The sequence below is a fragment of the Rattus rattus genome, chromosome 5 (genome assembly GCF_011064425.1).
Source record: "Rattus rattus isolate New Zealand chromosome 5, Rrattus_CSIRO_v1, whole genome shotgun sequence".
Classification (NCBI taxonomy): domain Eukaryota; kingdom Metazoa; phylum Chordata; class Mammalia; order Rodentia; family Muridae; genus Rattus; species Rattus rattus.
In genome coordinates, this window is record NC_046158.1 from 80,910,293 (window position 1) to 80,937,479 (window position 27,187).

At 41.7% G+C, this 27,187-nt stretch overlaps 1 protein-coding gene across 2 annotated transcripts; it reads left to right on the forward strand.

The window, feature by feature from the left end:
* The first annotated feature begins 101 nt into the window (after nt 1-101).
* On the forward strand, nt 102-26,282 carry Apip (APAF1 interacting protein). Of its 2 annotated transcripts, XM_032903805.1 has the most exons (7): nt 102-312; nt 17,476-17,576; nt 20,930-20,978; nt 22,396-22,513; nt 23,222-23,357; nt 25,581-25,748; nt 26,103-26,282. In XM_032903805.1, the coding sequence occupies exons 1-7, from the start codon at nt 259-261 to the stop codon at nt 26,200-26,202; spliced, it is 726 nt and encodes a 241-aa protein (XP_032759696.1). In that variant the 5' UTR covers nt 102-258; the 3' UTR covers nt 26,203-26,282. The 2 variants fall into 2 exon arrangements, with proteins under 2 accessions (XP_032759696.1, XP_032759697.1); XM_032903806.1 differs by lacking the exons at nt 102-312; nt 20,930-20,978 and having other exon boundaries at nt 17,488-17,576.
* Nucleotides 26,283-27,187: the final 905 nt, after the last annotated feature.

The window sequence follows — 27,187 nt, forward strand, 5'->3', positions numbered from 1 at the left end:
GAGATGGCTCCGCCCATAGTGCACGCTCCTCACCTGACTGGAGAGCTAGGCCTTCTAGCACCGCCTCCAACCCTCACGGGCACGCCCACCGACTGGTCTGCGCCGCCGCAGGTTCTCCCAATGGGCGAGGCCCTCTCAGATCTTGCCTATCGCTCTTGCTCCGCCCCCAGACTGCCCGCTTTGCAGACTAATAGCGTTCTTGTGGACCACTTAGACGTAGAACGTGCTCGGGGTGGGTAACTGAGCGGAGTTAGAACCATGTCTGGCTGTCAGGAGCAAGGAGACTGTTGCTCGCGGCCATATGGCGCGCAGGTAAGGACAGCGGTCCACCGCACGCGGGTTGGGGTCATGGGCCGCGGGGTGGGCCAGGAGCTCTAGGCGGCTGCCCATGGGTGCCAATCAGAGGTCTCTTTCTACCCTAGTAGGGCTGCTCTACAGGAATTGTCAGGCAACGCAAAGACAGCATTCTTTTGGGCAGTTGTTTTTGTGTGCTTTCCTTGACTGTGGTGGGAGATCATGGAAATGATTCTTCTTTAAGGAAAATGAGCATTCGGTGTACATGGGTTTTTCTTTCAGTTAAACATGCCGCAGTCTTACGGAATGCTTTTTAGTTCTAAGAAAATGGTGAACTAGAGAACTAGAAGAATAAACAGTTTCGATACTAACTGATAAGCCATGCAGAAGACTCAGGAGAAGTCCACAAAATTACCTACCTTTACTAGCCTTCCTTTGAGCCGAAGGTCTCAATTAAGAATTAAAGACAGGAAATTTTTAATGCAGAGCATGTGTGAGCCATTACTGTTTTTGAATAAGTGGCTTTCCCCACATTTATACAGAAAACATTGAAATTAGGCAAGACTGAGAGGGAGATTTTCTATATGGGACACAGGTCCCTGTTGGCCATCCCTATATATGGAGAATGAGAAAAGTAAAAGCAATGTATCAGAATCGAGATGAATTGATAGCAGAAATGTTTGGCACCCCTTTTTAGTAACTCTTGGTGGAAGTTATCATAAAAATACAGAATTTTTTCATACTAAGTATTGTGCCAGATCAGGATAATAACCTATGAACCGAGAGCTGTGATTGAATTTACCGTTAGAAAATAACCACACACAGAAAAGAAGCTGAAGGTGTTTTTCAATGCAGAAGACATGGGTAGTTTCACATAGTGATTTGCCGAAGGATTTTAAATACCAAGCATTTTAGATTGGCTCATATTTTGAGGAAACGCAAAAGAAAACTCTAAGACCACCAAATACCTTCTTGACTAGAGATCCCATTACATGTCTCTAGCCTTTTCTGGTTGTGTGGAAGTATAGACTCATTGTCAAATTCTGTTTTGTTTTCTTGTTTTTTTGTTTTTTTGTTTTTTTGAGGGAAACTCAGAAAGTCATATACTGTGTGAAATCTCTTGATTTAAAAATATCTGCTGGAGACTGGTACAACCATTCTGGAAATCAGTCTGGAGGTTCCTCAGAAAATTAGACATTGCACTACCTGAGGACCCAGCTATACTTCTCTTGGGCATATGCCCAAAAGATGGCCCAACATATAACAAAGACACATGCTCCACTATGTTCATAGAAGCCTTATTTATAATAGCCAGAAGCTGGAAAGAACCCAGATGCCCTTCAACAGAGGAATGGATACAGAAAATGTGGTACATCTATACAATGGAATACTACTCAGCTATCAAAAACAATGACTTTACGAAATTCATAGGCAAATGGATGGAACTGGAAAATATCATCCTGAGTGAGGTAACCCAATCACAGAAAAACACACATGGTATGCACTCATTGATAAGTAGATATTAGCCCAAATGCTCGAATTACCCTAGATGCACAGAACACATTAAACTCAAGAAGGATGACCAAAATGTGAATGCTTCACTCCTTCTTTAAAAGGGGAACAAGAATACCTTTGGGAGAGGATAGGGAGGCAAAGTTTAGAACAGAGGCTGAAGGAACACCCATTCAGAGCCTGCCCCACATGTGGCCCATACATATACAGCCACCAAACTAGATAAGATGGATGAATCAAAGAAGTGCAGGCTGACAGGAACTGGATGTAGATCTCTTCTGAGAGACACAGCCAGAATATAGCAAATACATAAGCGAATGCCAGCAGCAAATCACGGAACTGAGAACTGGACCCCCGTTGAAGGAATCAGAGAAAGAACTGAAAGAGCTTGAAGACTCCATGTGAACAACAATGCCAACCAACCAGATTTTCCAGGGACTAAGTCACTACCTAAAGACTATACCTGGACTGACCCTGGGCTCCAAATTCATAGGTAGCAATGAATAGCCTAGTAAGGGCACCAGTGGAAGGGGAAGCCCTTGGTCCTGCCAAGACTGAACCCCCAGTGAACAGGATTGTTGTGGGGAGGACGGTAATGGAGGGAGGATGGGGAGGGGAACACCCATATAGAAGGGGAGGGGGAGGGGTTAGGGGGACGTTGGCCTGGAAACCGGGAAAGGGAATAACAATTGAAATGTAAATAAAAAATACCCAATTTAATAAAGATGGAGAGAAAAAAGCACAGTGTAAAATGGCAGGTGGTTATAACCTTTTGTTGAGGTTATGTGAGGTTATGGACTGTTAAAATGATGAAACTTCTGGGTTCTTTCCTTATATAAAAATTACAAATATACTTACTTTCACATTCAAAAAAAAATCTGCTGGAGTTTTTTTTTCAAGGCTTTTTTTTATTGGATTTTTTTTATTTATTTACATTTCAAATGTTATCCCCTTTCCAGGTTCCCCAACCACAAACCCCCTATCCCATCCCTCCTCACTCTTCTTCCATGCCATGAGTGTGTTCCCCAACATATCCACACCCCTTGCCACCTCCCCTCCCTAACATTACCTTACACTGAGGTGGCCAGCCTCGGCAGGACCAAGGGCTTCTCCTCCCGTTGGTGCCCAACAAGGTCATCTTCTGCTACATATGCAGCTGGAGCCATGGGTCTGTCCAAGTGTAATCTTTGGATGGTGGTTTAGTCCCTGGGAGCTCTGGTTGGTTGATATTGTTGTTCTTATGGGGTTACAAACCCCTTCATCTCCTTCAATCCTTTCTCTGACTCTTCCAATGGGGATTCCATTCTCAGTCCAATGGTTTGCTGCGAGAATTCACCTCTATATTTGTCAAGCTCTGGCTGAGCCTCTAAGGAGACATCTATATCAGGCTCTGGTCAACATGCACTTCTTGGCATCAGCAATATTGTCTGGGTTTGGTAGCTGTATGTATATGGGATGGATCCCAAGGTGGGGCAGGCTCTGAATGGTCTATCCTTCAATTTCTGCTTCAAACTTTGTCTCCATATCGTATGAATATTTTTGTTCCCCCTTCTAAGAAGGACTGAAGTATCCATACCTTGGTCATCCTTCTTCTTGAGCTTCTTGTGGTCTGTGTATTGCATCTTGGGTAGTCCGAGCTTTTGGGCTAATATCCACTTACCAGTGAGTACATACCATGTGTGCTTTTTTGTGATTGGGTTACCTCACTCAAGATGATATTTTCTAGATCCACCCATTTGCTTATGAATTTCATGAAGTCATTGTGTTTAATGGCTGAGTAGTACTCCATTGTGTAAATGTACATTTTCTATATCCATTCCTCTGTTGAGGGACATCTGGTCTTTCCAGCTTCTGACTATTATAAATAAGGCTGCTATGAACATAGTGGAGCATGTGTCTTTGTTGTATGTTGGAGCATCTTTTGGGTATATGCCCAGTAGTAGTATAGCTGGGTCCTCAGGTACTGTGTCAAATTTCTGAGGAACCTCCAGACTGATTTCCAGAATGGTTGTACCAGCTTGCAATCCCACCAACAATGGAGGAGAGTTCCTCTTTCTCTACACCCTTGCCAGCATCTGCTGTCACCTGAGTTTTTTATCTTAGCCATTCTGACTGGTGTGAGGTGGAATCTCAGGGTTCTTTTGATTTGCATTTCCCTGATGACTAAGGATGTTGAACATTTCTTTAGGTGCTTCTCAGCCATTTGATATTCCTCAGTTGAGAATTCTGTTAAAATCTGTACCCCATTTTTTAATAGGGTTTTTGATTCTCTGGAGTCTAACTTCTTTTTCTTTGTATATATTGGATATTAGCCCTCTATCGAATGTAGGTTTGGTAAAGATCTTTTCCCAGTCTGTTGCTTGCCATTTTATCCTAATGACAGTGCCCTTTGCCTTACAGAAGCTTTGCAATTTTATGAAGTCCCATTTGTCGATTCTTGATCTTAAAGCATAAGCCATTGGTGTTCTGTTCAGGAAATTTTCCCCAGTGCCCATGTGTTTGAGGCTTTCCCTGCTTTTTCTTCTAATAGTTTGATTGTATCTGGATTTATGTGGAGGTCCTTGATCCACTTGAACTTGAGCTTTGTACAGGGTGCTAAGAATGGATCAATTTGCATTCTTCTACATGCTGACCTCCAGTTGAACCAGCACCATTTGTTGAAAATGCTGTCTTTTTTCCACTGGATGGTTTTAGCTCCTTTGTCAAAGATCAAGTGACCATAGGTATGTGGGTTCATTTCTGGGTCTTCAATTCTATTCCATTGATCTACCTGCCTGTCTCTGTGCCAATACCATACAGTTTTTATCACTGTTGCTCTGTACTACAGCTTGAGGTCAGGGAGGGTGATTCCCCCAGAAGTTCTTTTATTGTTAAGGATTATTTTCTCTATCCTTGGTTTTGTGTTACTCCAAATGAATTTGCAAATTGCTCTTTCTAACTCTATGAAAAATTGAGTTGGAATTTTGGTGGGGATTGCATTGAAATCTGTAGATTGCTTTTGGCAAGGTGGCTATTTTTACAATATTAATCCTGCCAATCCATGAGCCTGGGAGGTTTTTCTATCTTCTGAGATCTTCTACAATTTCTTTCTTCAGAGACTTGAAGTTCTTGTCATACAGATCTTTCATTTGCTTGGTTAGAGTCACACCAAGGTATTTTTATATTATTTGTGACTATTGTGAAGGGTGTTGTTTCTCTAATTTCTTTCTCAGACTGTTTATCCTTTGAGTAGAGGAAGGCTACTGATTTGTTTGAATTGATTTTATATCCAGCCACTTTGCCGAAGTTGTTTATCAGGATTAGGAGTTCTCTGGTGGAAATTTTGGGGTCACTTATGTATACTATCATATCATCTGCAAAATGTGTATTTTAACTTCTTCCTTTCCTGTTACTATCCCTATGACCTCCTTTTGTTGTCTGATTGCTCTCGCTAGGACTTGAAGTACTATATTGAATAGGTAAGGAGAGAGTGGGCAGCCTTGTCTACTCCCTGATTTTAGTGGGATTGCTTCAAGTTTCTCTCCATGTAGTTTAATGTTGGCTACTGGTTTGCTATATGTTGCTTTTACTATGTTTAGGTATGGGCCTTGAATTCCTGATCTTTCCAAGACTTTTAACATAAAGGGATGTTGAATTTTGTTGAATGCTTTTTCATCATCTAATGAGATGATCTTGTGGTTTTTTTCTTTTAATTTGTTTATATAGTGGATTATGTTGATGGATTTCTGTATATTGAACCATCCCTACATTCCTGGGATGAAGCCTACTTGATCATGATGAATAACTGTTTTGATGTGATCATGGATTAGGTTTTCAAGAATTTTATTGACTATTTTTGCATCGATAATCATAAGGGAAATTGGTCTGAAATTACTTTCTTTGTTGGGTCTTTGTGTTATTTAGGTATAAATGTAATTGTGGCTTCATAGAAGGAATTGGGTAGTGTCCCTTGTGGAAAGTTTGGACAGTATTGGTATTAAGTCCTCTTTGAAGGTCAGATAGAATTCTGCTCTAAACCCATCTGGTCCTGGGCCTTTTTTGGTTGGGAGACTTTTAATGACTACTTTTATTTCTTTAGGAGTTATGGGACTGTTTACATGATTTATCTGATTTAACTTTGTTGCCTTGTACCTGTTTAGAAAATTGTCCATTTCATCCAGACTTTCTAGTTTTGTTGAGTATAGTCTTTTGTAGTAGGATCTGATGATTTTTTTTTTTAATTTCCTCAGTTTCTGTTGTTATGTCTCTGTTTTCATTTCTGATTTTGTTAACTTGGATACTCTCTCTGTGCCCTGTGGTTAGCCTGGCTAAGGGTTTATCTATCTTGTTGATTTTCTCAAATAAGCAGCTCCTAGTTTTGCTGATTTTTTTTTTTGTATAGTTCTTTTAGTTTCTACTTGGTTGACTTCAGCCCTAAGTTTGATTATTTCTGGCTATCTACTCCTCTTGGGGATATTTGCTTCTTTTTGTTCTAGAGCTTTCAAGTGTGCTATCAAGCTGCTAGTCTATGCTCTCTCCTGTTTCTTTTTGGAGGCACTCAAAGCTACGAGTTTTCCTCTTAACACTGCTTTCATTGTGTCCCATAAGTTTGGGTATGTACTGCCTTCATTTTCATTAAATTCTAAGAAGTGATTTATTTCTTTCTATATTTCTACCTTGAACAAGTTATTGAGTAGAGCATTGTTCATCTTCTGTGTGTTTGTGGGCTTTCTATTGTTTTTGTTGTTATTGAAGATCAGCCTTAGTCTGTGGTGATCTGATAGGATGCATAGGATTATTTCTATCTTCTTGTATCTGTTGAGGCTTGTTTTGTGACCGTTTATATGGTCAGTTTTGGAGAAGATACCATGAAGTGCTGAGAAGAAGGTATATTCTTTTGTTTTAGGATGAAATGTTCTATAGATATCTGTTAAACCAGAATTTGGTTCATAACTTCTGTTAGTTTCTCTGTGTCTTTGTTTAGTTTCTGTTTCCATGATCTGTCCATTGATGAAAGTGGGTTATTGATGTCTCCCACTATCATTGTGTGAGGTGCAATATGTGCTTTGAGCTTTAGTAAGGTTTCTTTTATGAATATAGGTGCCCTTGCATTTTGAGCATAGATACTCAAGATTGAGAATTCATCTTGGTGGATTTTTCTTTGATGAAAATGAAGTGTCCTTCTTTATCTTTTTTTGAGATTTTTTGGTCAAAATTCAATTTTATTCAATATTAGAATGGCTACTCCAGCTTGTTTCTTGGAACCATTTGCTTGGGATATTGTTTTCCAGCCTTTTACTCTGCGGTAGTATCTGTCTTTGTCACTAAGGTGTGTTTCCTGTATGCAGCAAAATGCTTGGTCTTGTTTACGTATCCAGTCTGTTAGTCTATATCGTTTTACTGGGGAATTGAGTCCATTGATATTGAGAGATATTAGGGACCAATGATTGTTGTTTCCTGTTATTTTTGTTGTTAGAGGTGGAATTACATTTGTGTGGCTATCTTCTCTTGGGTCAGTTGAAATTAGATTACGTTCTTGCTTTTTCCAGAGTGTAGTTTCCCTCCTTGGGTTGGAGTTTTCCATCTATTATCCTTTGTAGACTGGATTTATGGAAAGATATTGTGTACTTTGGTTTTGTCATGGAATATCTTGGTTTCTCCATCTATGTTAATTGAGAGTTTTGTTGGATATAGTAGTCTAGGCTGGCATTTGTGTTCTCTTAGGGTCTGTATGTCATCTGCCGAGGATCTTCTGGCTTTCATAGTTTCTGGTGAGAAGTCTGATGTAATTCTGAGAGGTCTGCCTTCATATGTTATTTGACCTTTTTCCCTTACTACTTTTAATATTCTTTCTCTGTTTTGTACATTTGGTGTTTTGACTATTATGTGACAGGAGAAATTTCTTTTCTGATCCCATCTATTTGGAATTCTGTAGGCGTCTTACATGTTTATGGGCATCTCTTTCTTTAGGTTAGGGAAGTTTTCTTCTATAATTTTGTTGAAGATATTTATTGGCCCCTTAAGTTGGGAATCTTAGCTCTCTTCTATACCTTATCCTTAGGTTTGATCTTCTCATTGTATCCTGGATTTCCTGGATGTTTTTGGGTTAGAAATTTTTTGTGTTTTGCATTTTCTTTGAAGGTTGTATCAATGTTTTCTATGGTATCTTCTGCCCTGAGAGTCTCTTTAACTCTTGCATTCTGTTGGTGATGCTTGCATCTATGTCTCCTGATCTCTTTCCTAGGTTTTTTAAATCCAGGGTCATCTCCCTTTGTGATTTCTTTATTGTTTCTATTTCAATTTTTAGATTCTGGATGGTTTTGTTCAATTCCTTCACCTGTTTGGTCGTGTTTTCCTGTAATTCTTTAAGTGATTTTTGTATTTTCTCTTTAAGATCTTCTACCTGTTTACCTGTGTCGTCCTGTATTTCTTTAAGGGAGTTATTTATGTCCTTCCTAAAGTCTTCTAACATCATCATGAGTTGTGACTTTAAATCAAATTCTTGCTTTTCTGGTGTGTTTGGATGTCCAGTAGTTGCTTTGGTGGGAGAACTGGGTTCTGATGATGCCAAGTAGTCTTGGTTTCTGTTGCTTAGGTTCTTGCTTTGGCTTCTCACCATGTGCTTATCTCTGGTGTTAGCTGGTCTTGTTGTCTCTGACAGTAGCTTGACCCTCCTGTAACCCTATGTGTCAACACTCCTGGAGACCTTTTTCTCCCAGCAGTATCTGGGTACAGAGAGCTGTGTCCCAGAGTCAACTCTGGTTGTAGGCAGAAACCAGAAGGATCCTGTCCCAGGCTGCTGCTTTTAGAGGGCTCCAGGCAGGTTCCTCTTGGGCCAGGAATATAAGCAGAAGCGGTCGTCTCACCTGTGCTCTCAGGATTGTCCACACTCCTGAAAATCCAGCTCTCTCCCCACAGGATCTGGGTACAGAGAGCTGTGTTTCAGGGCCAGCTCTGGGCACAGGCAAAAACTGGAAGCAGCTTGAGTTCTAAATATTGTACAGATCAAATAAATGACTTTCTGTAAGCCTGATTTGGTCTATGTTCCAGGAGTTACTACTGCTGTGATGAAACACCATGACCAAAGCAACTTGGGGAGGAAATGTTTATGTTCCTTCCACTCGTGCTTCACTGCTCATCATAGAAGGAAGCCAGGACAGGAGTGCAAGCAGAGCGGGACCATGGAGGCAGGATCTGATGCAGATGCATGGAGGGGTGCTACTCACAGACTTGCTCTCTCTGGCTTGCTCAGCCTGCTTTCTTAAAGAACCCAGGACAAGTTCAGGGGTGGCACCACTCACTGTGGGCCGAGTCTTCATCAATCACTAAGAAGCTCCTCTATAGGCAAGCCTTTAAGCCATCTTATGGAGGCATTTTCTCAACTGAAGTTCTTGCCTCTCAGGTGACAATGGCTCGTGTCCAGTTGGCATAAAACTAGCGAGCTTGGGCACCTTACCACTTTTGTTCTTTGTTAACTTATATGTAACCTTTAAGACTTAGCTATGTGTTACCTGCCTTGAAGGCTTCCCCAAGAGTGCATAAAATAGCCCAGCACAGTCCACAGGATATCAGTTGGAGCTGATATCCTTTCTTAATGTAAGAAATACGATCATAGTACAGCCAGTGTTTATTGAGCAAAGCACTGTGGTAGGTATCACTAACCAAGAGCATGTCTCTCACTCCTTAGAAAACCATGCCTAGGGGAGAACACCCAGGAAGGCTGGCTGGCTGGCTTGCTTGCTTTTTATTTATTTATTTATTTATTTATTTTTATTTTTATTTATTTATTTTTTTTTGCCTCACCTATCATGGTGTCCTATATACAGTGACTAGAGTGCGATTTGATTTGGTCTGACTCGGATTGTCCTGTGTGTTAGAGATTATTAACACATTATTCCCAGCACACAGAGCATAGCTGGGATTCTGAACAGAGCCAAGTTCCAGAAAACACAGCAGGATTCCCCCTCGAGGGCTTCTGAGAAACACAGAAGGCCCGTTTAGTTCATGAATAGCAGGTGTTTAGAGTCAGTTTGCCTCTGATTCTCTGGACTGAGGAAAGGGAAAACATTTGTCTCTTTCTGACTGCAGAATCCCAGCAGCCTGCTTGTCAGTTCACTTTGGCAGTGAGGATGACAGTGTCACTGAAGGGTGTCTGCTAGCAACTAGGAGCTGGAGGCAGAGGCAGCCTCAATGTCTCCCTCTTTCCATCTACAGTATAATTTAAAAGTAAAGGAGTAGGCGTGTGTAGCTGTATTGCCTGGGTTCAAATCCTGGCCCTGCTGTCAGTTATTAGGTAGTTTTAGACAAGTTAATCTTTTGGCATAATAGGATAAAGTCGTCCACATAGCTTTAACAGTAGTGCCTGACCCAGAACAAGCACGTGGCAATTCCTGTTGTTGATAGTGTCCATATTTACCGGCACCTTTGTTCTTCCTCCTGTTTAGGTAGTTACCTCCCTGTTCTCCTAATCTGTCTCTGCTTCCTAGCGGAAGAGAACCTATTTATTAGGCCATAGCTCTCCCACACCTTCCATCTCTTCTTGTGCTCTAAGTCTGCCTCATAGCATATGCTATCATTTGGATATGAATGTCCCAAAGGCCTATATGATAAAAGCTCGTCGTCCAGGTTTGCACCATTTGGAAGTAGAAGCACCTGTACAGACGGGGACTATCGAGAGATCCTTACATCATTGGGCATGTGACCCCCCAAAAGGCATGGAACACCCCATGTGCCTTTTATCCTTTGCTTCATGGCCATTAGGTGAGCCATTTGTGCGACCATGTACCCTTTACCATTAACACCCTGAACCCCACCAAAGGCCTAAAAGTGTTAGACCCAGCTGATCGTGGCTGGAACCTATAAAACTGAGCCCAAGTAAACTTTGTCTTACGTTAATTATCTCAGGTACTTTGTTATAGTGTCTGGAAAATGACTACTACTATATGCAATAGGAAATGTTTTTATTGGACAGTTTTTCTGTTTCCTTATCTAGGACTCGCTGCCATAGCAACATTACTGAAAGAGGCTTTAGGATTTTATGCCTGCAAATTTCATTTACTTCTAAATGAAGCGGGTGAAACCCACTTTGGTCCAGCTTCCAAATACAATTCTTGAAAGCATTTGTTACTTAAAAGGGCAGTGAGATGGCTCAGCAGGGAAAAGTGCTTATTACCAAGCCTGACAACCTGTGTTCTATCCTCAGGACCCACATGGTAAGACAAAACCAACTTCTGCAAGTTGTCCTCTGACCAACCACATACAGACAGACAGACAGAGACACACACACACACACACACACACACACACACACACACACACCCGCACACACACACACACACACACAACTAAACAGTTTTTTAAAATGTTACTTAAGGCTCACTTAATTTATAGACACCCTTGCCTAATACAACCCTCAGCCAGAACTCTGCTGTCCACCTTCCTTGTGCTTCTGCCAAGGAGTTGAATACTGTTCGGGAATATTCTACAACTATGCTCATCAAGGGATGTAAATTTCCAAAGTTAAAAATGTATCCTGCATCTCTACCTTCACCCACAGAACCTAATCTGTAAACAGTCCTGTTTCCTGAATTTTCCTATCACCTGCACAGCACATTGTCTCCACCCTTCATGAGCTCAAGCACCAGTCTCCAACTTCTACTTCTGCGCCGCCCCAACCACTGTATAACTGTGAAGTTCTTTACAAGATCAGCTCCTCAGAGCGGATCGGATCGTACTGATCATTCTTTCTTCAGGGCCTAACAAAACTGACGGTTTGCTGAGTGAACGAGTGAATTATATGATAAGTGCCAGGAGACAAGTGCAAAGAGCTAATGTTGTCACATAGAATTGGAAGGAGAGTGGCCACACCGTGCTGGAATAAAAGCTGCCTAGCAGGATTTGAGAGAATTGTAACAGTTGGAGATCCAACAACAGTGCAAACAAAACTGTCCTCTTGCCTGGAAGAGAGACATAACTTAGTTACCTATCGATACACAGCAAACCATCCCAAAATTGAACAGCTGAAAACAGAACAGATTGTGTCCCATAGATGCTCAGATTAGGAATTGAGGAGCAGCTGGGCTAAGTTCTGGCCCAAGGACTCATGAGGCAGCCATGCAGGCTGTTGCCAGAGCAACAGTCACCTCAAGGATGGGCTGCACAAGGAGGTCTGCTCACCCACATGACTTCTCAGGCCATGGTGACCTTCTGCCTGGGCTGGCTCAGAAAAGAACAAGTGATCCCAGAGAGAGATTTCCGAGATCCAACATTGAAACTGCACACCTCTCGGCCTCATCTGAGAAGTAGCACAAGCACCACTTCTGCCGGAGACTCTTGACACATGGTCCAACCCCAGCACTGTCAGGGTCCAGGGGTCCCTGAGAACCATCTTGTAATTGACCCAATACAGAGTTTGACAAGATTTATATAAACTAATAGTAAAAAGATTCTTAAAAAGTAAATAGGACATAAAGGGACATAACAGATGAAGGAAGTGGTATTTGGACATTTGTTGGTTTGAGGATCCCAGCTCAATGATCAAAGTACTGTGTTAGTTTAGTGATCATGGTAGAATGGAGGACGAACTGGGGGAGAAGAAAATGCAAGTAAGGACATCAAACAGGAAAAACTAACTTATCTCCAGTGTCAGTCTTGGGAACACTTACTGGAATTACAAAGAGAAAGCAGTGAAAATGTAAATTTCCCCAAGTTAACTGCATAGAAGTTAAAAGATTACCATTTATACTGACGTTATTTCCCTTACCATTTTTACGATTTAATGAAGACAGTGATAGTAGATAGTTAAAATAGCCATAGGTCATTCCCTATAATTAATAAAACTACCCATGGGCCTGTGAGCTGAGACAGTGGGCAAAGCCACCGCTGCATAAGCCTGTTGACCTGAGCCTGTTCTTGGGAGCCCACTAGAAATGGGGTGGGAAGACTGACTCCACCAAGTGGTCCTTTGACCTCCACAACTGTGCCCTCGCCCTGATGATAATGAAAACTGGAATGAGATTCAGAAGTCTAGGAGTCACTGATCCATATAAGAAAACTGACCCCCAGAAAGTACCTCTGACCTGCCAGTGGGGACAAAGCTGAGAGCGAGCTCTGCCTTGAACTCCTGTCAGTGTATGAGTGATGGAAAGAAGCCTCCCAAGGTGGTGAAACCTCTGAAAGGGCTTTGAGGGAAGGTGCCATTGCACAGAAACCAGCAAAGAACCGAACCGGGCGAAACCGCAGGCAGAAGGCAGGTAAAGTCACGCTGCTGGACCTTCTCTCTTCCTGGATCCAGTCTCCTCGGGGAGAGTGCGGAAGACTGAGGCAAGCACACACCTTGATGGGCTGTCCTAGGGTTGTCTGTAAGCCTGTCCTAGGGTTGTCTGTAAGCCTGTCCTAGGGTTGTCTGTAAGCCTGTCCTTGGGTTGTCTGTAAGCCTGTCCTAGGGTTGTCTGTAAGCCTGTCCTTGGGTTGTCTGGAAGCCTGTCCTAGGGTTGTCTGGAAGCCTGTCCTAGGGTTGTCTGGAAGCCTGTCCTAGGGTTGTCTGGAAGCCTGTTCTAGGGTTGTAGGCCGGTTCACAGCTATGCAAACTGTGGAGTAGTCACAGCACTGGAACGTTGTATCTACTGCACATTCTATTTAGCATTACCCTTTGGATTTTGTCCAATTTGGCTTTATTTGAAAATTCAGAGTTCCTAATTATTCATGCCCTAGTGTGTTGAATTCTGTTTTGAAAAAATTCTAACACACCTTTACTGCTTTCCGAATTGGCTAAATTAAATGCCTTCAACACTTTCTCCTTTGGAGCCAGTATTGAGGATCAGATGTGGACTCTTGTTTATGCTAATAAACATACGCTTTACCACTGAATGTCACCCATTGCATGAAAGTTTATTTTATGTTTGTGTCAGAGTCCTCCTAGAGGAAAGCCTGGGTCCAGGTACATGCTGGTATTTTAGGGTGAAAGAAAAGGACTTCGAAGCCACTGTTAGTCATAAGTTCGCATTTCTGTGACAAAGGGGAAATGTCTTCAAAGTGGGATGATAGCTATTCCCACTTCCATGTCTGTGATGAGTTCTGAATGTCACCGAGTCTGTCTCTACCATACCATGCTTCCCTTCTATTCATTGTGGAGTCTTTAGCTTCATGTCATAGGGTCATGCTCACTGAGGGCCAAGGCGTAACAACAGCTGAAAGATACCATGGGCATCCAGGGGTGCAGTGGGTAAAAGCCTTCCTCCTTGCCAGTTCGGAAGATAACATGTGTACACTCTTGGGCGGCAAGGTTGAATGACTGCACCCAAAAAATCAGCAGACGTGCGGCTGCCAGGGCTCATTACTTCCCTGCAACTGGTATCTTGCTGATCCGAATGACAGGAAGATCATGGCGCACTGCCCTACCATTGTTATGCTGTAGCAGGAAGCTGGCTAATTGTTCCAATACCTCAATACTGGGGAAAGACAAAAGGAAAGGGGATCTATAATAATAGACCATTTTCAGTAATGTTTGCAATTTGTTGCGCAAATTGATCTTAATGATTGGAACACTGCAGGAGTCTTCCCATTAGCTGTATTTAATATGTAATTAAAATATCATTTATGTTCCCCCAAAAAGGAAATAGCAAATTATATGGGGCATAGAATTTTTTTTGGCTAGATTCCTTGAGAAAAGTTAAGAAGTCCATTTTATTATTAACTTTAAGTAATTAATTTGTGTTCAAAACCTTTAACTCTTCCAAGTGGAAGGAAGTTTGTATTGTGCCACATGGTTTTCTGTGGAGTGTTTTCGCTGTAGAGACTTTTAAGTTTTATTTTTAAATATGTATATATGTGTGCAGCTTTGTGTGATGTGTGCACATGAGTGTAGGTGCCCAAGGTCTCCCCAGCAGAGGCGTTGGGTCCTCTGGAGCCTGAGTAGCACTGATTGTGAACTGTCTGACGTAGGTGTTAGGAACTGAACTCCAGGCTTCTGCAAGACGGTACTAACCTTAATCTCTGAACCATCCCTCCAGCCCAACTTTTATTTTATAGTGTGTGTGTGTGTGTGTGTATGTGTGTGTGTGTGTGTTGGTAGGTAGGTAGGTAGTAGCAGGTTGGTAGGTGGTGGGTAGGTGGGTAGGTAGGTAGGTGGTGGTGGGTGGGTGGGTAGTAGGTGGGTGGGTAGTAGATGGGTGGTGGGTGGGGGGGGGCAGTAGATGGGTGGTGGGTAGGTAATAGGTAGGTGCACATGCAGGTGCCTAAGAAGACCAGAGGCTTCGGTACACCCTGGAGCTGGAGCTATAGATAGTAGTGAACCACTTGATGTGAATGCTGGGAATTGAACTTTGGTTCTCCCCAGAACAGTACATGCTGTTCTGCTGAACCATCTCTTAAGCTTTGTGCCGTGTGTTTTATCTTCATTTCATCTCATTTACTCCTCAAAGTGTTCTTATTTAATAGTTGAGTAAAAGTGAGGCTCAATGTCTTAGTTAAGATTTCTGTTGCTGTGGCAGAACACTGGGCAAAAGCACCAAGGGGACAGGATTAATTTCAGCTTACAACTTGTAGTCCATCATCCGGACAAGTCAGGGTAAGAGTACAAGGCAAGAACCAAGGCAGGATCTGAAGCAGAGACTGTGGAGGTGTGCTGCTTACTGCTGTGCTCCTCGTGGCTTAGATAACCCAGAACTACCAGCTCAGGGCCAGCACTGCCCAAAGTGAGCTAGGCCCATGGCAATCATCAATCAGGAAAATGCGCCACAGGCCTGCCCACAGCCCACAGGTGGGACAGTTTCTCAGTTGAGATACACTCTTCCAAGATGACTCTCGCTTGTGTCAAGTTGATGTAAAAACTAGCCAACCTGTTGGGCACCTTGTAAACAGTGAATTGGATTAATGTAGTTTGGACTTCTTTGCTAACTCCTACACCTGTGTTGATCTTTACAAAATGTCTGCCTTTCTCTCATTCTCTGAATTTTATATTTTGAAGGCTACTGCATCAAACTATCATTCAACTACTAAAACCATATACATACACACGGAGAGAGACACACATATTCAAACAGTGAGGGAAGGAGAGGGAGGGAGGGAGGGAGGGGGTGGATCAAGTCTGTTGAAATAATGATTTTCCTCTGGACTCTTGATTTTCCCCCTCTACCCAGGGCCACCGTCTGTACTCAGTCATTTGCTGTGCTTTTCTCTGTAGCAAGGGTTTCTTGTTTGCATTTTCCTTGAGACTGCAGCCCATCAAGTCTTGAGTTTATACGGGGATTTCCTGTGTGGTGTTTATCTCAGAGTTCTGATGCTCATCCAGATAGTCAGAACGAAGCTCAGAGACCCCAGAACTTTTTGGCAGGTGTCTGGAAGTGAATGTCGGCTTTGGAGCGCCATACTCCCAAGACATCCCTTACTTGCCTGAGGACGCCCCTGAAGTTGTACTTTCTCTTTTGAAATGTTTGTGAACTTGAATTACTAGCTCCTGGTTTTTCTCGTTTCCTTTAGTTTAAATTCCTAAGAGAAATCAGGGGAAGCCAACAACATCGTTTTCCCTAAGAGGTAGTTATTGGCGTTAGACATGTAGATGAGCTCGATGTTCCTCCTGGCCTTTATTCACATGGCCCCGTAAAATGCCTTCATAGGAAAGGATTGTGACTGCTTTTGAGTAGGATCTGAATATTGACTTATTTGCTTGATTTTAGTGGTCTTAGTAATTATTATAATTGAATAAGAAGATATTTAAATCACTTTGGAAAATAGACCATTTTTAAGATAAAATTGAAACTCCCAGCAGACTGTATTGAACATACCTATAGCGAAGTCTCACGTGCAGTTACAGCAGGGTGTGTGTGGAAAGCACTTGGCTGTGTAGCCAAACACACTTAGCTGTGTGTTCTCTTTACTACTGGGGTCTATTACCTTTCTGTTCACACTGCCATAGACCCCTGGCATTTCCCTGCCTTGTTCTGTTTTTTTTTTTTTTTTATTGGAATTTTTTAAATTTATATTTCAAATGTTATCCCCTTTCCCAGTTTCCCATCCATAAACCCCCTATCCCATCCCCCCTCCCTCTGCATCTATGGCAGTGTTCCCCCACCCACCTCTTCCCTCCTCCCTGCCCTGACATTCCCCTACACTAGGGGGAAGGCACCCTTGGCAGGACCAAGGGCTTCTCCTCCCATTGGTTTTCAACAAGACCATCCTCTGCTACATATGCAGCTGAAGCCATGGGTCTGTGCATGTGTACTCTTTGGATGGTGGTTTAGTCCCTGGGAGCTCTGGTTGGTTGGTAATGTTCTTATGGAGTTGCAAACCCCTTCAGCTCCTTCAATCCTTTCTCTAACTCCTCCATTGGGGACCCAGTTCTCACTCCAATGGTTGCCTGTGAGGATTAGCATCTGTATTTGTCATGCTCTGCCAAATCCTCTCAGGAGACATCCATATCGGGCTCCTGTCAGCATGCACTTCTTGGCATCAGCAATATTGTCTAGGTTTCGTGGCTGTATGCATATGGGCTGGATCCCTGGGTGGGGCAGGCTCTAGATGGCCTTTCCTCCAGTCTCTGCTTCTTACAGCCCATTCCATAGAGTTAGACCCCCTTTACTGACCAATTCCAGGTTGTCAAATAATTAAGTCCATTTTCTAACTATTTGAGAAATGCCAGCTGGAATACACAACTTAAAAAGTCTATTTAAAAATCACTATCTTCTGTTTAAGGACAAGGAACATCCCAGATTCCTGATCCCAGAACTTTGCAAACAGTTTTACCATCTGGGCTGGGTCACTGGCACTGGAGGAGGAATCAGCTTGAAGCATGGGTAAGTTTCTGGCTGATCTCAGCTCTGGGAGTTCTCTGTTTCAGCAGGCACAGGTGGTGTGTCCAAACCCAGCTGATAATCAGTTTAATGTGGTACTGAAGCTCTATACTTGACTTAGTCAACAGCTTATGCAACCATGGCTATGAGAATTCTCTCAGCACAGATAAGCATGTTCCCCAATGGCCTGCATGTCCATGTGTGTCTCTCCCCCAGCACCTTCCCCTTCCTGTGCCCCATGCACCTAATGACTAACGTGTCACTTCAGCTTTGTGCAAAAGTTCAGATTGTTTTGCCTAAACTTTCAAGTTTTCTTATGCACAATATACCTGAAACTATCATAATTTGTTTTTATTTAAGAAATCAAGTGCCTGTAATTTAATTTCCCTGATGTATGATTTATTTCTAAATGCTGCCTTTAGTTAAGTACTGTTTATTTGCAAGTGCAGAAAATGGCTTTGTATATAATAGAGCTCCTACCAAACTGAGCTAAAATACTCATTTCTGGCTTTTTAAAAAATGTATACAGCAAAGTTAAAAAGAGTACAATGCAAACTCAAGAGAATTTTTTAAAGCAAGAAATTGTACAGGACTCCTTTCTAGAATAACTTTACTATTCTACAAACTGATTATGTGTGGCCAACATAAACCATTTATTGGCACATCTCTTAATATGTAATGAATTTTATAGCACTACAATCAATTTATAGGAAAGTTGCATCATATGTAGGGTTTTTTTGATATTTTTAATAGGCAAGGAGCTCCCCCTAGGGGCCACAAGTGGGAAGAGTCAGAATTGAAAGGCTTTCTTTGGCTTCGTTTGCTTTACAGACTAAAATGGCCATTTTTAATAAGGCCTTGAATCTTATCCCTAATATTTAAGTGACTTTATTCACCCACTCATCTTCATGTTTCTGGTGATGGTTTTGTCTTCTCTGTCAGACTTTTGGTGCAAATAAAGTTGAAAAGACATGTTAAATATAGTTGTTATTGTATTAGAATCATGCAAACTAAATTCTTTGGGAATAAAGAAATACTGACAGGTTAACAAACAGTAGATTCGTTAGTAATATAGAAATGCTGGGAGGTTTCAAAGTTTGGCTGATAATACCACTTCAGCTTACCTGACTAATTGTGTGTGTGTGTGTGTGTGTGTGTGTGTGTGTGTGTGTGTGTGTGTGACAGCAAAGATACACATAGGGATTGAAACTGAGCACCGGCATAGGAGTCATCAAAGTAAGTCCATGACACTCAGTAGCCGGTGTCTTTTGACTTGGTCTGTAACGTTTAGATTTAGCATTTCCTGTTTTCCTCAATGTGTGCCAGCCACACTAAGCAAGTTGCATGCTGTTAGAATCATATTTGATTAGCACATATTGTAGATGAGCTATGTAGGTGCAATATTTCAGTGATCTTAATGAATAAAAACAGACAAACCTGGACACAGATGTAGTATGGACTCCTGTTTTTGTTGGTTGGTTTTTTTGTTTGTTTGTTTGTTTGTTTATTGTTGTTGTTTTCTTGTTGAGAATGAGAGAGCGGGAAAAGTATAGAGAAGAAAACTCCAGAACTCATTCTCTGGAACCTCAAATTTTGTTTTATTTGTGGCTTATAAAACCAAGCATATGTTACCCCCTAAAGCAAAACCTGCCGTTTTTATTCTTTCCGTATTTCTCCTTTTGTGTTGGTACTGACATGTCAAAAATTTACTTAGTTTGGCCTAGAATTACTCAGAGTTGATCAAAGTCTAAATGAATTCCCATTTACAAAGACAACAATACAGTCAGATTTAGCACGGCTAGAACGTCTCTGTGTCCACAGGTCTGGCGAGCTGATCTCTAGGGCCGGGCAGTGTGGTCCCTGCCCTTACTGTGGCTCCAGAGCGGGAGCTGCCACACTGTCGCCTCTGGCAGCAGAGACTGAGTGCTTCGGCTGCTTCAGGAACCTAACGCACACATGAGCTCCCCGATTCTGCTGGCCTGTCAGGCCTCTGTTGTCTAGACTGTAATTTACCGAGAAACTCATTTCACCCACGTGCCTGTCAGCCCCAAGTCTCCATAGACCATCCTCGTCTTCACTAGGGAGCCTGCGGTTCCTGCCCACAGTGCCTCTCTGCCTCCACGGCAGAAGCTCGTGTCCCGTGCTCAGGCTCCATGGTTTCCATTCTGTGGCAGCTCATGTATATGGTCTGACGACTGAAACTGATGTGAGCCAGAGGACCGTTCTGTGAATGGAGAAAGTAGGGGCAATTTGGAAAAGATGTTGCCAGTCAGATTTGAAAGCACCGTAGAGGTCTTTGTGGAAAATGGTGCAGGATAGATCTAACACCCATAACAAAAGCCATTTCTTCCCTCCTCAATCTCAATCTCTCTCTCTCTCTCTCTCTCTCTCTCTCTCTCTCTCTCTCTCTCTCTCTCTCTGTCTATCTTCTGGTATAGGTTGTTGGTGTATGTGTGTACATTTGTGTGTGTGTGCATTTGTGTGTGTATGCATTTGTGTGTGTGTATGCATTTGTGTGTGTATGCATTTGTGTGTGTGCATTCATGTGTGCATTCGTGTGTGTGTGCATTTGTGTGTGTACACGTGCGTTTTGTTTCAGATATTTGTTCACTGTATATCCCGAGCTAGTCTTGAACTCATGATCTCCTTGCGCAGCCTCCTAAGTGCTGTGATTATTGACATATGCAACTCATTCAATACCCTTTCTGCATTTCTCACTGTCAAATAATCTCCAAGATTTACAAGCTTGTCATAGGAAAGGCTTCTACAAAGTTACCCAGTGTTAATGCTGTAATTTAGCAAACTGTCCAGCAGATGGCTCTGCACTTCATGACTTCAAGCAAAAAATTTAAACCTCATTCTTTGCAATGCAGAAATGTTCTTAATCAGACATATATTTTGCCTAATTGAATTTCAGAGTTAATATATTTTGCATAGGATACTGACATTCTGTTCATCCATGCCAAAAAGTGCTAAATACTACATATTCAGATTTATCTATCTTTCCACTAGATAGTTGTCTCCTTATGTTGTTGGTGGTGGTGGTGGTGGTGGTGGTGGTGGTGGTGGTGGTGGTGGTGGTGGTGGTGGTGGTGGTGGTGGTGTGTGTGCACCTGCCATGAAAAGAAACACACATATGTGAAAGCAGGAAGGACAGAAGTAGGTAACACAGGTTTGCTCTGGCTTCCAGTGTTTATAGTGTCTTGGACTCACTCTGTGCACCTAGCTCCTTCACTCAACCAAGCAGCCATGGGTGTATAAAGAACATTAATGGTTAGACTGCAAGGCTACACTTTATTTGTGCAAAACCAAAAGTTTAGCTAAACAAAAACCAATTTCTATATTTCTGTTACCAGCAATGAAATCTACATTGCTCCCTCAGGCGTGCAAAAGGAGCGCATTCAGGTATGCTAAAGGATCTTTCGTAAGCCCTCCCCCTCTCCTTAACCGCTGCTCCATGAAGCAGAATTGCTTCTAAAAGGTCGTGTTACTTTGGAAGGGTAGCTCTGTTGTAATCATTTAAACAACTAATCAACAAACATTTGCTAAATAACTATTAAATATTTGTTAAGTAATTATGACCTTTTTTTTGTAAAGTGGCCAGTATGTTCCACATAACCAGCGTGAATTTTAAAATCTCTTCAGGGCTGGAGAAGTTGCTTACTGGTTAGGAGCACTGGCTCATAGCCTCTGCTCTTGCAGAAGACCCGGGTTTGGCTCACAGCACCTGTGCAGTGGCTCCCAACTACCTGTGACTCTAGTTTCAGGGGATCTAAAGCCACTCTTCTGACCTCTCGGGGGAGCAGGAATTCATGGGGTATACATGCATGCAAACACGGTGTCATCCCACCTTTATCAGACTAGTGAGGCCACTGAGGGGCTCAGGTCACACTAACTGGTTCATATTTTCAGTGGCAAAGCTATTCCAATTTAAAGAGAGGAAATTTTGTTTCATTTTTAAAAACTGGCATTCAATATCAATGCTAGAATAATAATACCCTTCAAATCAAACCAAATACATAAAACATTGATTTAAGGCAAGAAAAAAGAAGAGTTTCTTTCTTAATGAAAGTTTATACTGTGGTCTGTGATAAGCCCTGGGGTTTGAAAGTTCAAATCAGAAATATGCAGACATCACTCTAGAAAGCTGGATTAATACATTCCTGAATACTTGAAGAATAATGTCATTACCAAGTTTCTCAGGGGATAAGAAAATTCTGACACCCACCTGCAAATGTTGATTTCTTCATATGCTTTTTCTGAAAAATAGTTGCGAAACATCAGGCCTAAGCCCCTGAACTAGCAGCAATATCATTCATTATCTAATGGTTTTTACATCTGATTTTATCCTTCAAAATCTAAAATAAATGATTTTTAACACTCAGAAGTTTTTGATGGTATAAAACTTTATTTTTTAATTTTATTGGTTTGCGTGTATCAGTGTTTTTTCCTGCATGTATATCTGTGCACCCTGTATGTGTGCAATTCCCATGTAGACCAGAAAAGGGCATCTGGCCTGCTGGGACTGGAGTTAGATGGTTGAAAGTCCAGTGTGGGTGCCAAAAACAGCATCTAGGTCCATTGAAAGGGCCGTCCGTACTCTTAACCACTGAGCCACCACTCTGGCCACAGCATAAAACTTTAAAAAAACGTTTTCCCAGTACTAAAGTTGTAGAAAACAAACATGAACATTTAATTTGAATGTTAAGCACATTTGCATATGCATATATAAATGTACACAGGAGAGACATTTTAAGCATTGTTCTTTTTTAAAAAGTAAACAAACAAATCCCTTCTTTTCTTTTTCTCTCTCTGTAAATAGCCAGAAGACATGTTTGTTTGTGACATCAATGAGCAGGACATAAGTGGGCCTCCACCATCTAAGAATCTTAAGAAAAGCCAGTGTACGCCTCTTTTCATGAACGCTTACACCCTGAGAGGTATGCAGAAAGGAATCAGTATAAAGAACACTTGCAGAGTCGGCCTCCCTAAATCAAAGTAATTATGACTTCAGTTAACAGCTCCCGAGTAGCCATTGTATGCAAGAATTTGAAATGTTTCAACCTGTCTCACTCTCTCATCAGCCTGTGAAGAGGGTCCAGTGTTATGCCACTTCCCTACTAGTTAGTTCTTGTCTACTTGACACAAGCTAGAATCGTCTGGAAAGTGGAACCTCAGTGGAGGAATTGCTGCAGTCAGACTGGCCTGTAGGCAGATCTGCGGGGACATTTTTGTGATCAGTGACTGATGTGGGAGAGCCCAGCCCACTGTGGGTGATGCCTCTCCTGGGCAGGTAGTCCCCGATTGTAAAAGGAAGCAGGCCAAGCAGGCCATGAGGGCCAGGCAGTCAGCAGCATTCTTCTATGGCCTTTGCTTTGGTTCTAGCCTCCAGGTTCCTGCCTTGAGTTCCTGCTCTGACTTCCCTCAGTGTCCCAGGACATATAAGCCAAGTAAACTCTTTCCTCTCCTATGTTGGCTTTGGTCAGCATTTTATCATAGCAACAGAAACTAACTGGGAGACCGTCTTATCTACCACCAGTTCCTAAGATAGAAAAAGTCCATAACCAAACACGCGTACATAGAGCTGCATGATTTTTCTCCTAAGACCGAAGTTCTCTCCGCTGAGCATCTGCCCCTTCATCCTGCAGGAGCAGGCGCAGTGATTCATACCCACTCTAAAGCTGCTGTGATGGCCACACTTCTGTTTCCAGGACCGGAGTTTAAAATTACACATCAAGAGATGATCAAAGGAATAAGGAAATGTACCTCTGGAGGGTATTACAGGTATACTTTCTTATTAAATTATTTGGCATGCGTTTCTCCTTCTCTTTGATAAGTCAGACCGTGATCCTCTTATGCTTCTAATGAGCTGCAGTGGGATCTGTATTCAGTAATACCCCACTGAGCATTTTATGTCCACACGCATTCTCAGTGACAGACTCCTCCTCCCTTCCCCACCCTTGGAGAATTATTAGCAACATGAATTATGGAGCGTTTGCTCTATTAACGTGAACAAAAGTCTGGTCTGAAATGTCTGTCAAAACGGGTGGGGTAGCCTGTTTCAGCACCGAAAAAGAAAGCAAGATCTCCTCACCTCCACTTTATCTTCAGGAAGCTTGAACTGGGACCACCATTAGAGTTCATATTGACTTAATGTAGTTCTAGAATATGCTCCTGGTCATTGAAAAAAAAGAAAAGAAAGAAAATAACTTTCTATTCATTTTAATTAAATGACTATATTTCAAAATTTGTGATGTAACCAACATAAAATTGTAGAACAATGACTTTCTAAATTTAAATAAATCTACCAGTCTACAAAAATGTAGTCATCATATATTAATCTAGACTGGAGGGGCTTGAAGAAGCAGGTTCCCGGAACCCAGGTACAAGTCGAGCCATGCTGTTGGTTGGTAGCATTCTTCTGAACCTTCACTCTTCTTAATTTCCTACAGACCCTGTTCCCCCTCCCCTTTAGAGGAGAGTCCTCCCTGTTACTAAAGTAAAGAAGGTGATATGTCTTACTGTGACTACAGGGAACAGGTTGGACTTGTTCAAACCAGTGTGCTGGGAAATTCATTTGATTTGATTTCCTTGACTATTTGTTGTGTGCCTAAAGCCATCCTTGACATTCTGAAAATTATGTAGAAAAGGTAAAAGTTAAAGCAGTGGTGTACGAGCTGAGGACTCACAAGGCCCAGGGTTCAGTCCTCAGCAGCAGAGCCAAGCAAAACAAAGTCAGCATTAAACACTTCCTGTTACCAGGTGAGGTACGCATGCGTTAATGTAGCTGCTGTCCACGGTGGAAACACTGTGCTTTGCTAGAGTGCAAAGGATACTGAGGGCCAGTCAAAGGACTTGTGTGGCTCTGTTTCACATGTATTTAACTTGTGAGGATCGATATCCTCTTGGTGAAGTGAGGGATGGGCTTGAATTATTTTCTGGTCTCACTGTGCTTTGAAATTATTTTGTGCCTGGAAATATTTCTGACTGTGTGGTGTATGCTATGGGAAAATACAAGTCTGCCAGTCTTCTGGGTAGTTTCAGGAAAGATGTAAGGCCAGCAATTCTCTCCTTCCAATTATACAATGAATATTGTATAATTACTTCTGTCTGAACTACAATGGAGTCATGGGCAAGTCTATACTACCATGATAATGGTTGCCCAAATTATTAATCACACAACAGCTCCCTAGTCTGTGCCAGCCTGAAAGTGGTCATTTCTGATAACACTTTGAATGCTTATTAAGTTTACTCACTGCTTCGATGAGAAGGCAGCCTGAAAGAAATCCATGACTAAACGAACACTTGTCTGAGTTGTCGTTGGTTACAAGGGAACTGAAGAAAAGGCTTAGTTTTATTTATAGCAAAGTTGCTTGCTTGAACTTTGTTATATTCTGACTTTATTTCATGTATTTATTGAGGAAAAAGGTAGAAAGTTCTAATACAGCAGATTTGAGATTATTCTGAAAGGATTATCGTAACCGTGGTAATTGTTGCTAGAAGGATCTTTCTAATCTGGTGCCACAAACCACACCTCTATTGATTGGTTTGCCTGTCAAGACATTTTAGGATTCTGCCGAGATGAAATATAATGATTTCTTTTTATACTGTTGGGAAATGTTCCTGTTGTTTAATAGACAGTTCAGTGTCTCTTCCCTTCTGCACTTCTGTGTGTGAGGTATATCATTTCCTATCTCATGTTTAAAATGTTATGATTATCTTCCCTTCAAGGAAATACTTGTATGATCTTGATTTCTTTGTTAGGTTCTGGTATACTGTACAAGTTCCTGCCATCTAAACTTAGGGCTGCCTGCCAAATTCCAAAGGTGTCTTTTGGTATAGATGTTTATACAAGATATACAGGACTCTTGCAACATCTTGTTTTGAAGTTGGAGAAATCGGAGTGCTGTTTAGAGATAAAGAGTTTCTGACTGGTTACTAACGGGAAAAATCAGAAATAGATTATTGATACTTTAATGGGGCAAAATGTCTTGTTCTGTCTTACAGATACGATGATATATTAGTGGTACCCATTATTGAGAACACTCCTGAAGAGAAGGACCTCAAAGAACGGATGGCTCGTGCCATGAATGAGTACCCAGACTCCTGTGCAGTTCTAGTCAGGCGTCACGGGGTGTACGTGTGGGGAGAAACATGGGAGAAAGCAAAAACCATGTAAGACCGAATCTGAGGATATTTGGTACAAATCACACTCAGAATGTGGAAAGAACTCAACAGGTTTAGGATTTAGAATGAAATATGAGTCTTTTACATATTGTTGGTTAACATGTTTCAACTTCAGTAATCTATGTTTATGGAGAGCTGATTTTCACTCTGTTGAATCATTGAAGAGTAGTGACTGAATCAGCTTTCAGTTAGAAAATTGTTGGGGTCAAAACAGAAAACCTTTGGTATAAGATAAGAGAAAAATGTAAGAAGAGCAGGGCAAAGCTCACGTAGGGAGATATGGGGATCAAAAGAGCTCCGTCCAGACACACACATGCAGGCCTTTTGCTCTTTCTTCTACAGGTGTGAGTGTTATGATTACCTGTTTGACATTGCTGTCTCCATGAAGAAGATGGGGCTGGATCCAACGCAGTTCCCAGTTGGAGAACATGGAATCGTGTAAGCCAAGTGGATGCCTAAGTATCTCCAACAATAAAACAAACTCAATTATGCCTTAAATAAAACTCTGCTGCTTTTAAATGAGTTGGAATTCTCTTGATGTCACTAATTTGTCACAGAATACTACCAATGGTCTCATATACTGAATACTACAGATAATCTCCCATAACTTTAAATATTTGCTTAAATTCTTACAGTTTTAGGGGACAGGAAGGGGGGAATAAAAACTTATTTTATTTAGTGTTTTCTCATTTTAAAGATTATAAGAGAAATGTTTGCCTTCAAGTTAATTCCTTTTGTGTGCATTCTCAGAGAATTCTTTTTTATCTTTAAAGCACTGGTAATCATAGAATTTCCTTGAAATTTTCCACTTATTTATGGGATAACCATTTTATTTTAAGTTGATGCATAAAATGTACATGAACTATTTAAAATTAGTGTGTCCTTCTTACTTGATGTAAAGATAATTGTATTGATTTCCCTTACATACTGTAGTACTTCTTCTACACAGGCTTAGTGAGTACCCATCATCAAAAACAATAAGAGCATTGTGTGAAATTCCCTCCAGTCTAAGTTGTCTGAATAACTAGCAAATGAAGTCTATGTTTATCCTTGGTTCCCATCCCCGAGATACCTCATTGTATATTGCAAATATCCCTATATCTCAGCACTCAACATGATATAGGGCACTTACTGTACATTGCTATCAGTTATAAGATTCAAATTGAATGATACCCAGTGCAGAGTTTCCAGTGGAGTAGGCAAATAATCTACTGCTGAACTACACACCCCATCCTGCTTCTTATGAGAGAAGATGACCACCACCATTATCCAGCCTGTCAGGTCATCAGCTTCCGGATTATTCCCTTCATCCGTTCCCTCACCTTACCTGGACTTCCAGACCCTGTCTCTATCCATTCTTTCTTTAAATCCTTGCTTCATGAAAAAAAGATTCACAGGGAGCATCTTAACCCCTGACCTCAGTCACA